At 37.0% G+C, this 12,435-nt stretch overlaps 1 protein-coding gene across 5 annotated transcripts; it reads left to right on the top strand.

The window, feature by feature from the left end:
- The first annotated feature begins 2,522 nt into the window (after window positions 1-2,522).
- Window positions 2,523-12,028, top strand: abhd2b (abhydrolase domain containing 2, acylglycerol lipase b). Of its 5 annotated transcripts, none has more exons than XM_081356153.1 (11): window positions 2,523-2,647; window positions 5,668-5,734; window positions 6,125-6,357; window positions 7,292-7,467; window positions 7,728-7,895; window positions 8,084-8,267; window positions 8,478-8,570; window positions 8,728-8,829; window positions 8,959-9,028; window positions 9,106-9,190; window positions 11,357-12,028. In XM_081356153.1, exons 3-11 carry the CDS (start codon window positions 6,146-6,148, stop codon window positions 11,530-11,532), a joined length of 1,266 nt encoding a protein of 421 aa, XP_081212279.1. In that variant the 5' UTR covers window positions 2,523-2,647; window positions 5,668-5,734; window positions 6,125-6,145; the 3' UTR covers window positions 11,533-12,028. The 5 variants fall into 5 exon arrangements, 4 of the variants coding, with proteins under 4 accessions (XP_081212279.1, XP_081212282.1, XP_081212280.1 ...); XM_081356156.1 differs by having other exon boundaries at window positions 2,535-2,647; window positions 5,668-5,802; XM_081356154.1 differs by having other exon boundaries at window positions 2,564-2,647; window positions 5,484-5,734.
- The last annotated feature ends 407 nt before the right edge of the window (window positions 12,029-12,435 follow it).

Below are 12,435 nucleotides of genomic sequence, written 5' to 3'. Positions count from 1 at the left end.
GTTTTTAACAAATGGCCCCGCGCATGACCCCGCCCCTCGGATAGTCATTAGTTCGAATAACGGTGCTCTGCTATTGATTGACTTGATACTGTAAACAAAGCAGCACGGTTTGCTGAACGAGAAAACATTTGGTGGTTTCAGGCATTTAGCTGTTTACAGGGATAGTTCAGCAAAAAAGAAACATATTTACTCACCCTCGTGTCGTTACAAACCTGTAAAACTTTCTTTCTCCTATAAAATACAAAATGACCCAGTTGACCATATCAGGTTATCCAAAAGTCCATTTAGCGGTCGTATTATGAAGGTTTCCTTTGGAAAAAAATCCCTAGCAACGCTCTGGAAAGATTAGAATCAGAAAAGCTTAAACCAAATAAGAACTTTAAGTGAACGTCTTAAGATGTTAATGGAAAATGACGTTATAGTCACCGTTCATTCTTATTCTATCTACTTTCCGTTCAATGAAAGTGAATGAGGCTGTGTTTCTGTTCAACTATAAATAGGATGAATAAATTATGACAGAATCTAAATTTTCATCTTAATTTTCATAATTTTTCTGAATCTGAAGATGTTAGAAGTGTTTATTTAAAGTTCATCTATGCCTAACTTCATGCTGTTAAATTATGCAAATGAAGATAAATGGTTTTGTGTTTTATAACAGTAATGAAAAGCGAGTTAAACCGGATTGTTGTGACAAAAACAACTGCTGCATTCATGCAAAAGCAGTTAGGCTATTTGGGCTTTGAAAGGGTTAAGGTAGTGGGTGTGTTGCTCTGGAAAAGATGCATTTATGCATGCAGGTCGATGCAAAGTGTGGGTGTTGGTCAATTGGTGATGTTCTTCACTGAAAACTTGCTTTTTTAGTATCCTGCCTGTAATGTATATAGCAACATGAAAAGATGCTGGGCAATGTAAACTGGAAGATAGAGTAACCTAAATAAAAAAATAAAGAGAGATGCTATTAGTTAACCCCAAACAAGGACTTCACAAAGTCAAAACGTTTAAGAAGGAGACCAATTGTTCATGCACCACTAGATTCTGTTTTATGCATAATGAAAAATAGCTTGTTAATGTCTCTCTTGGCTCTGTTGCTGGGGCCCTAAGAGCTCGCGTCTAAATGCTTCTCCACAGACACTTTAGCCGGCCCCAATTGATTTGATTGAACATAAAGTGAGGTTAATTTTCCTCCAGTGGAGCCACTAATCTCTAATAGCATAATGGATGTCGGCTGTGGGCAAATCATGGAGCTGGATTTTAAACACCAGACATTTAAGATCCTGGTTGTCTTACAAAATATCCACATTACTTAGCGTCACTTAGTGTGACTAACTGAGCTTCATTTATGGCACTTACGGGAAATTATAATCATTTATAAAGGGGGTATCAGTTGTACTACAGAGTGCAATTATTTGTTGTGTAATTGCTATACTGAGTCTTCGAGATGTTCTTGGACTGCTGATCCACTGCTGTTGTCACTTTTGCATCTGGTCTCTCCAGTTCTCTGAATTTCTATGAGAACACATCACTCTGACGAAAGCACTTGTAATACATGGAGATTGTAAACAACTTGCTCCACACATGTCATGGTGTGTGTTTTCAGTTGTATCCTGCCACCTTGTGGCAATTATAAGCACACTGTTTATGATATTACAAATGAAAACTGTATTAAATTAAAAAAGTAATATATGTATTTATGTTCATTGTTGTCAAATCGATTAATCGCGATTGTGTTTACATAATATATGTGTGTGTATATATTAGGCTACATAGGCCTACACACATACACATACATATAGCCTATATGTACACACACAACACATAACAGCCTATAAAGTTTATGTTAGATCTATGTGATTAACCGATTCGACAGCACTAATTTATGTATTTATTTAACTATCCATTTCCCCTCATTTTTTTCAAAATTGTCCCATAAAACATCAAAATGAATAACATTATTTTTTAATGAATTAATTTAGCCTGTTTAATTTATCCATAATATATAATCCACATTTATGCCTCCTTTTTGTTTTAAGTAGGTATATTTTCGTTTTGTGAGATATGCTATGCTAAAACATAAATGTGCAGTAAAGACGTTTAAAAGAATAACATTATTTGTTTGTCATTTAATTGGGAAAACTTCATTCTGTTGAACAATGCAAATACAAAGGAGAAGAAAGATTTTTTTTTTTTGACGTTTCTTAACTTCACAGATTTCCAATTAAAAGTTAACGTTTGCTCTTAAATGCTTAAACAGGCCTCTAATTATACTTTTCGAAACATTTTTGGCTAAATATTTTGACTCCTACTTGAGAAACAATTTGACACAGTTTCCATACTTCAACTTAAGTATAATTTCTTTACATTTTTGTTGAAATATTGAATGACAGTGAAATTGACGCTATTGTTATTGCTAGTGCACAGTGATAGTGCAGTAATGAATATTAACAGCACTGTTGGCGCGCCGAATCTGACGTCATTCTGACGCTGCTCCAATCAGAGAGCACGAATGAAAACGCGCTCCAGTTGCTGGGTGTAAAGTGAATGACGATGCAGCTGCGTGTTGTTTGTAGTCGTCTGAGGTCTTTGAGTACAGTGAACATGTCAAGAGCAGCGGCACAGATGAGTCTCTCCGGACAACTTTGAAAACAAGGTGTGCATTGTTTTCTTTTTACATGTTGATTCGATTTTATAGTTAGGCTTATATTCTATTAATATAACAGCATAACGAACAAGCAATACATAAAAGGCTCAACGCTCCTGTATCGTCTTATAACCAGTACACGTTCGATATGACTTATAAATGCACATGAAAAATGACACAGCAACTTTATAATGAGTAAAGAGGAATTAGAAAAATATTCTGTTTATTTTTTAATATCTTTAAAAAAGTTTGGTACAAGAACGAAATTAATGGTAATTTTCTGGCTGCGTAATGTTACATGTAAGCTAATTAACACACTTCTTATCTACGCGTTGATGTCAGAAGTATGCTTAATTCTATGGATGTATACAGTGTATGTTGCACACATAGGCGCCGATACCGTGGGTGCTCCGGGGCTCGAGCACCCACGGAAAATACTGAGCACCCACGGAAAATACCGAGCACCCACGTGTGCCAGACTGCCATTAAACATTGCAGTTGGTGCTATGTGAAGTGTTTCTCGGATGAAAACGTCTATTTAGTGACCCCGCTCTGTACGCAGAGACGCGTTGCTCCCATAGTCAGTATATCCTCCTGAAGAATTAACCGCAATGGTGAGTCAACAAAAATTTTGCTCAAACGGGTGCGGGTCGGACACAGGTCTAAACACGGGTTTAAATCACGTACAAACGTAAACATATATGCACATTTTTAGGAACACATCTGCCTGTATTTCAAGTAAATAAAATAATTTAAAATCCACATCAGTTTATTTGTGCCCACGCCCTCTCAGGAGTCTCTATACCTACTTTCACTTTTAAAAAGTCATCATAACCGCGCGCGCAATCTGCTTGCAGTCATCGAGATGGATGCTGTCTGAGGAGTTGAAGAAAAGAATAGCTAGTAGAGATGGTAAAGTTGTCGACAAAACTGAAGAAAACACTAGCCGCGTTTCCATTACAGATTTGCGCAAATGTTTTGCGCTATTATCTAAATATCGATAAAAAACTATTGCGAAATGACGGCGTTTCCATTAACCGATGTTATGCGACTAAAACGTCCTTTTTTCTCTCGCGATAAGTCATTCCAAAAATCACGGCAACTGACGTTGGTTTATAAAATATCACAGCCAACGCATTAGACATTATTATTATTAATGGAAGGAGACGTGGCGTGTTATCCAAGCATAAATGGCAGGGAAAGACCCTTATAATGCGAACGACACATGGAGTTTCTGGGTGTTTCGCCCTAATTTCTGCTCCGAGGTTTTGATTGTGGCATTTCTTTGAGATTTAGAATTCAGTATTCCTATAGTCTAATTATTATTTTTTTTTAATGAATTTAATAAAGAACTCTGTCTCGTATTCTGTCCAAACGATCCATGTAGGCTACTTTGTGTCCATTCGTTTTTCCTTTTTAACCCGTAGTTGAAAAACGAAAAATGAACGGTTGTTGTCTTTTTAAAACGCAAAGTTGAACACCAAAATTTTAATTTGAACTGGCTACACCAGCTGCTGCGCAAAAAAAGTAAATATCGAAGAATTTTCAGATTTTTGTTTATGACTTTTTGCCCCTTTATTAAACATTTAAAATAGTCACAAATTAATATGGAAAACATCTCGATTTTACTGGTTTTCTAAGGCCAAATTAGAACCTGGAATTGATGTTTTCCCGCAGTGCTGAATGAGAAGAGCCATTAATATTATTAATAATAATAAACTATTGTTTTGGCTAAAATCACATCTCCATCTCCGCTGTTAAGCAGATGCGCTTTTAGAGAGAAATGCACCTTTCATACGAATTACAAAATCAGAAGGTATTAGCTTTCGATTCGAATTTGTTCGTTTTAAAGTGGACATTTCAAGCTTTAGCCTATATTTTGTTTCAGTTCTCGCGCTCCAGTTTACGGAGATCATGAAAGTGCGTCTGATTGTTTTCTTTTACTTTACAAAAGCACAACGTTTTATTTTGTTATTGTGAGTTTACACAAATAAAAGTAGTTGAGAATAATGTATTATTATTTTCTGTATGGCCAGAAATGATAGAGTATTTTTAAGTTGTTTCCACTGTTGATAGGAAAATGCAAATGTTCACGCCCGCGCCTCCGTGCCATGCAGTGCGCGCTCCTCACTCAGCTTTGTTCTTTTTTTGCATAAAAGCGTCTTCTAAATATAGCCTATTAAATGTTAAAATAAAATAATATAAAATAATTATTAGGCCTATTTGCGTAGCTATACATGGACCTCAAACACACCGCGTCTTCTAAGTCAGGTGACTGTAAATGCGCAAAAACTGTTTCCATTGCAGTTTTGCGAAATATTCCTTTTTCGAATTGCCTGAAAAACTACCTCATGAGAGCGTAAAAACTTTTTTGCGATAAATGGGAGTTTTTGCGAAATTGACGTGTTTCCATTGAGCGTATTTTTAATTCGCAATTTCAATTTGCGCAATTTGAAGGGTAATGGAAACGCGGCTAATGTTGGGAAAGGCTTTGCTGCATGCATTTTTGTGTTGGATAGCCACAAATGTGGAACTTCATCGCTGAGGAAGCACGCACTGTTTCTGTAGTAACAAACCAAGCAGTTCTATCGAACAGTATTTGTCAAATTTAACACTGTTACATTTTGTAAATTTCACACGAAGATGATCGCGGTTACGTGTCAGTTAAACTTTCCATCTCCAATCCTGTCTGTATTTGTGAGAAGTGGCGCTGTCCTTGAAAGATTACTTTACGGCTGTATTATCAAGTAGGCTAAATAGGTGTGTGTGTGTTCGTGTCGGCCGCTGTCCATTTCCTAAGGTTCTGAAATGCAAACATTTTTTGACTACTTTTTTTTTTTTAAAGGGCTTGCACCCATGAGCACCCACGGAGGAAAACATAAATCGGCGCCTATGGTTGCACACATTTTGTACACAACAGGCAGTTCAGGAGCTCTTGTCTCTCTGTAACTCTGTAACTCCTGCATGATGCAGGATACTTTGACTGGATGACACATATGGGTCAGTAAAAGTGCCTCTTTTTTCTGTAGGACTGAACCTGAACACTGAGATTCAGGAGATGCTCTGTAACCCAGCACAGATTTTTCAAGAGTCAAGGTGTGGTATGAATTTATTTGCATTTTACGTGCAATATTCTGTCCAAATTGTCTTGGAAAACTATACTGGTGAGATAGTTGTTTGCTTTATCCAGTCCCTACAGACTAATCCTGACTTAATCAGTGGCTCATTAGGGGCGATAGAGAAATATATTTTTATTTTCTTTTTATCTGACTAGATATGCGTTTAAACAAAATTTTCAGTATGTACATTTTTACACATAATTTCATAATTATTGAGATGGTTTCTTGGACTTATTTCATTTGATCTGAACAAAAGCATATAAGTGATATTTAGACTTTGTTATATTTAAATGTACTTATGTATATATTGTGTATGCATTTATAAGTTGAAATAAAATTCCTTTTATTACATTTTCCTTACACACAGCTATTAGTAAACTAATCCACCATGAGTGCCCAAGTGGAGGCAGACGTCCGCACCATATCTCCTGAGATGCCTGCCATGTTTGATGGCGTGAAGCTAGCCGCTGTAGCTACGGTGCTGTATGTCATTGTGCGGAGCCTGAATCTGAAGTGTCCCACGGTGGCCCCTGACGTCACCTGTCAAGATACCCCTCTCAATCGCTACCTGATGAAGTCTTGCCCCATTCTAACCAAAGAGTGAGTGCTGTGACCTTGAAGACTTTCTTGTCATCTTTCATCTGACTTCTCACACATGGCAAAATACAATAAATATGTAATCTTTCTCTTTGCTGTAGAATGACTGTAGAAGAATCTAGCAGTAAATATTTAGTTATTCATAAATAAATTTAAATAAAATATTTAGTTTTTAGCACTTGGATACTTTTGAGCAGGGGTGTCCAATCCTACTCCTGTTGGGCCAATGTCATCCAACATCCTGAGTTTAGCTCCAACACACTTGCCTGGAAGTTTCTAGTGAGTCTAAAGATCTTGGGTGCGTCTCAATCAGCTCTCTAGTTCAGTAGTCAGGGCACTGATCAGGGACTCTTGTCTCAATCGCAAAATCATACCAGTGCACTGAAACGTTCGCTCCTTAAAAAGTCCCACAATGCACAGTGAAAACCAGGGAGCATTGATGCTCACTCTGTTCCCTTAACAGACGTTCTAAAGCGCAAAACATAAATCGCGTGAGCCAGTTCACTACACATAAAGACACTTGATAGATATTTTAGCATAAACATACATCGCTTAGACAGCTAACATCTATCATTTATTTACGGCTGAAATGTTGCACATATGTAACAAGCAAAATATTTATTTTATTTACATAAATGTACTGTAAATAACATAAAAAATATATAATAAAGATATCAGTTCTGCTGTTGTTCATTACCAGTAGTGATGTTGGACATTGAGGATGTTGTCATGTCACCAGAAATAGAGTCATCGGTGTCCTAATGTGTAGTGAGCCAGTGTCCTTTACTGTCCTTACCAGTGCCCGAATTGAGACGCACCCGTTGATTAGCTGGTGTCCGGTGTGTTTAATAAGGGTTGGAGCTAAACTCTGCAGGAGCAGGTTTGGACACCCCTGCTTTTGAACTACACTTTTATAACCATCATCCTGTGCATCCAGGTACATCCCTCCCTTGTTATGGGGAAAGAGTGGACATCTCCAGACTGCTCTTTATGGGAAGATGGGAAGGGTGAAGTCCCCTAAACCCTGTGGGCTGCGTAAGTACCTGCCCATGCAAGATGGAGCCACTGCCACCTTTGACCTGTTTGAGCCACAGGGCGTCCACAGCACTGAGGGTGAGCTTGGGTTTTGCATCGAATGGATAGTTGACCCCCCAAAAAACACACAAATCTATTGTATATTTTTAAAAGATTGGAATATTGCACACAAATGATATGGATTACTTGCTTTTAGGGTGCCTTTTTAGACCTTGACAGCTTGTCGTTCCCATCCACTAAGGGTGTTTACCGTGTTGATAATTAAGACGATTCCTCTGGAGAGGGAAAGGTGTTGCTCCTACTGTTACTGGAGTTTATCTGTCTCTGTCTCATCACAGATGACATCACCATGGTGATCTGTCCTGGGATCGGTAACCATAGTGAGAAGCATTATATACGGACCTTTGTGGATTATTCCCAGAAACAAGGCTACAGGTGCTCCGTTCTCAACCATCTTGGGGCACTACCAAACCTCGAGCTGACTTCCCCAAGGATGTTCACCTACGGTAAGCCACGTGTGTTTGTTTTGAAACCCCACACTTTTGAATTACATTTTATATGATTTGAATAATTTTATATACTATATTTTAAATTTATATACTTATACTCTATATACTCTAAATACACATGTATAGCAACCACTGAAAGCTAATTTCTGTGTTGTTTGTCTTTATTATGTAACACTATGTTAAAGGTTGTACCTGGGAGTTTTCAGCCATGGTGGGCTACATTAAACGCACATTCCCACAAACTCAGCTCATTGTGGTGGGATTCAGTCTGGGAGGGAACATCGCCTGCAAGTACCTGGGTGAGAATCCAGCCAATCAGGAGAGAGTGCTGTGCTGCGTCAGTGTCTGCCAGGGATATAGTGCTCTGAGGTGAGACATTATTATTCAGTTGTACACTTGCTGTTATATTTAGGTAAGTATTGTTTTACATTTACATTTATTCATTTAGCAGACGCTTTTATCCAAAGCGACTTACAAATGAGAACAATAGAAGCAGTTAAACTAACAATAGGACAACAATAAGCAAGTGCTTATTGGACTTACACGGACTCCGTTTTCATTCTATATATTTGTGTTTAGGGCTCAGGAGACATTTCTACAGTGGGATCAGTGCAGAAGGCTGTACAACTTCATCATGGCAGACAACATGAAAAAACTCATTCTATCTCACAGGTTGGTATTTTAATTTATTGTGCGGCTCTATTGGAAATTTGATTGCATGCTGGGGTCAATGCACAGTTAATCAATAATGATCACAAAATAAACCACTTCAGGATGATACAATAGTCTCAAAGCATGTGTAACTAAGTCAAGTAAATCTGTCCTGTAGGGGAAGTTTATTTGGCATGAGCTCTAGCAAAATGGAGTTTGCCGACCTCAGCCGTCTGTATACAGCCACCTCACTCATGCAGATTGATGACAACATTATGAGGTACTTCAAAAGCTTTCATGAGACAATTCTGACCTGCATTAAAGCATTAATACCAAGGATAGCTCAGTGTTTCATTTAGGATGTGATCGACTGCAGTTATGTGCCTATAATGATTTTTATCTCTATTAGGAAGTTTCATGGACACAACTCCCTAAAGGAGTACTATGAGAAGGAAAGCTGTGTGCATTATATTCACAATGTAAGTAATATCGTTGAAAGCAGGTCATATTATTTGGCAGTTTTTCTGAAAACCATACTCTTCGTCTCTTATGCCAGATCAGCGTTCCTCTCCTCTTGGTGAACTCTTCAGATGATCCATTAGTCCACCAGTCACTGCTGACAATCCCTCGCACACTAGCAGGTATTTATCTATTATATTATCTATTTTATTATTTAACATGTTTTCCATTTCACTTCAACATTTCAGTACTTTACAATAAGTTATTTTTACCTTTACAATTATTTTACATTAATATACTACATTAATTAAAGTGACCCTATAATATTATTTTCAAGGTTCCTAATTTTGTTTTGAAGGTCTGCTATAATAGGTTTACATGCATCCAAGGTCAAAAAGCACTTGAGCCATGTCGTGTGTGTATTGGCACTTGCTCTGCAACAGCAGCAGTGTAGCAAATCTATTCCGCCAAGACCAAACATACCGTATCAACATTGTCATATCCATTACGTTGTCCAACACTCTGAGGGTTGTCATGACAGAAATATATTGCTCATAGTTAAAGTTTACAAATGCATTAACTAATGTTAACAAATCAGACCTTATTCTAAAGTGTTATCAACATATCAGCACCGTAAAGCAAAAGGCCATGTGTTTTCGACCCCGTATGGCCTAATAGTGCTTTTAGGTGCTCATTAAGACTCTCAGCACTGTCGAGTCTAAGATCCTGCATTGGACACCTGTGCTGAATTTTTCAGGGCCATCTGATCCTTCCCTCTGTGATTATTTATCAGATTACTGCCGTTAGCTTCTTCCGTCAAGCCTCGGGGGTGAAAGATCCAACAGCGAGCCCTTATTAACAAGTCTGCCTCGCACAAAGGAAATATGCGTCACTTAATCTTCAGCTCCTTGCACTGAGCTTCAACAGAACTTTAAAGTTGATGCATTTTTAAAGAGGCCACAACAGAGGTCTTTGCAGATTTGCAAGCTTTGGATTGATTATTTAGCCTTCTGAGTAGATGTCTAATTGATATTTTAATGCTGTTAAATTTTTTTCAGTTTTTTAATGATAATAATGTGGTCCATAATAGGATTGAGAACCGGTTCTTATTCTGGTTTAATGCGATGCACACAAAAAAACAATATATAACTTGGTTCTTTTTAGTAAATGGAAAAAATATTGGGCAACCAGTGTAGTCTGATTCCCGAACAAATGCCTCTCGTGAGTCTGGCTTTTTTTTAGCGAATCAACAGCCTGTTGCATAACCAATGTAGTCTGATTCCTGTTCCCGAACAAATGCCTCTCGTGAGTCGGTTCTTTTTAGCGAATCAACAGCCTGTTACATAACCAATGTAGTCTGATTCCTGTTCCCGAACAAATTCTTCACCTTTCTCGTGAGTTGCTTTTTTTTCAAAGGATCATGACATTGATCTTTATTGATTTTTACTTTTTTTTTTTATAAATGTTGATGTTCTCTCACAATGTTAATGAAGTTTTTTTGCACAAAAAACGATATACAAGACAATATCTAATCCTAACTCATTTATGATTTTTAAGTACAATCAACTTGGATGTTTAGGTCATTTCAACTTAAATGACATTAAACCGACTTCAAAAATTGGTTGAATCTTTTAATTTAAACAATTTCAAAGTAGTTTAAATAATAAACGAGTTATACATTTTTTAATTGCTTAACTTATTTTGTTGAGTTAAAGTAATGTAAAAACATGTTGTCAACTTATTGATCATATCATTTTCTACAGTGCAATATTAAATATTTGTGTTCAGCACACTGTAAACCCGAATAAGCTGGAAAAACTCAAAAAATTGAGTTACGTAACTTCAAATTTTTTAAGTAAATTTTAAGCATGACATCATATAACATTTAATTTTAGTATTTACTCTCCTTTTGAGTGTCCTTTTTGTACCCTATTTGTGGAAAATGTCTGATCTTTTGAATGAATCAAAGCATATTGCGCAACCAGTGTATTCTAATTTCCGAACAAATGCCTCTCATGTTCTTTTTAGTGAATTAAAGCAACCAGCGTACGGTTCCCGAAACTTTTTATTTACCGGTACTATAAAAACACACTACGACCACCAGTGTAGTTTGACTCTCAAATGAAAGACTCTTATGAGTCGAATCTTTTTAGCAAGTCAAAAATATGCAGTGCAGCAAGTCCCATTCCTAAACTGATGACACTTATTTTTTGATGAATTATTTTTTGATGAGTGGTCAGTAGTAGGCTAGTATTTTACATTGATGAATGGATTGTTACCACAGTTTTGTTTCTATTGCATTTATGCTTCCTCTAAAAAGACTGTAAATCCTTACTGTTTCCTCACAGAAAAAAAGGAAAATGTGATCTTTGCGCTGACACTGCATGGAGGTCATCTCGGCTTCTTTGAAGGTGCTGTTCTTTTTCCTCAACCCCTTTCCTGGATGGACAAAGTCATAGTCAGTTACGCCAATGCTATCTGCCAGTGGGTGAAACACAGGCCACTGTGTCTCAAGGAAAAATAATGCAGTCTGCAACTCAAAGCATAACACTTTCTGGAGTTTTGCTTGTTCGTTCTGAGTTGAGGTTAGATGATGGTTTCTAAAGGTTTGACTCAGCAGAGTTTGCTCTGACCTTCAAGAAGGAATTCGAGAGAAACACATACAGTAATTTACACTGACTGTATGTCGAGTCAGATGTCAGTGGTGTATCGCTACAAAGCTGGACAAACTGTGCAGAGGGATTCCTAACACGTTTTTAAAAAGGAACCTTGTGGAAAAACATATTTGGAGGAGATGAGGAGATGGTAAAGAGGTTAAGACTAGCAACTAACACAAGTTCACCAGCTGTCATTTACATAGTTTTTACTATACTATGTTGTCAGCGTATCTGTTTTCAATTCACCTTTGTGAGATGTCAAAATTTTGATTAGTTTGAAAATGATGTTTATTTAGATACGTTTATTTGAATTTGTAAGTTTGCACATACATTAAAATGGACCCAATTTTCTTTTGAATGGTCTTTCAGGTTGCCTTGTGTTTTATTGACACTCTATTCCATTTTTAAATGCATCACTTTATTGCTGCTTCAGTGACACAATTATTTACAGTAAATGTAGTGTTTGCTGTAGATGGGAGCGCAAACGATTGTAGCATTATTCATTTGTCTGGGAATGTCTCCTTCTATTGGCCTCTTTTATAAGCACATTTTTATTACTATGTGAATGAGTTCAGTCTGCATTTATGAAAATGTCATATGTTCAACCAGCAATGGTGAAAATGTTTTTCTTTTCAATCTCTGTTGTTCTTACTATCATTCTCTTTGTTGTGATATATTAGACTAATAATACATGTCCAATTATTTGCTTTAAATGACACATTAAACCTAGGTAAGAACAATGACATGTGGTGTTTTTATTGCACTCTAAA

Source organism: Scardinius erythrophthalmus (genome assembly GCF_964197995.2).
Source record: "Scardinius erythrophthalmus genome assembly, chromosome: 24".
NCBI lineage: Eukaryota > Metazoa > Chordata > Actinopteri > Cypriniformes > Leuciscidae > Scardinius > Scardinius erythrophthalmus.
The sequence above is the reverse complement of the archived record's forward strand: the minus strand, read 5'-3'. Positions and strand labels throughout refer to the sequence as shown.

What these genes read in the sequence shown, in the direction of transcription:
- abhd2b (XM_081356153.1), top strand. Translation starts at nt 6,146, where the DNA reads ATGAGTGCCCAAGTGGAGGCAGACGTCCGCACCATATCTCCTGAGATG. An exon ending in CAGGGATATAGTGCTCTGAG is followed by an intron (nt 8,268 to 8,477) that starts GTGAGACATTAT and finishes ATTTGTGTTTAG; the next exon opens with GGCTCAGGAGACATTTCTAC. An exon ending in GTGTGCATTATATTCACAAT is followed by an intron (nt 9,029 to 9,105) that starts GTAAGTAATATC and finishes CTCTTATGCCAG; the next exon opens with ATCAGCGTTCCTCTCCTCTT.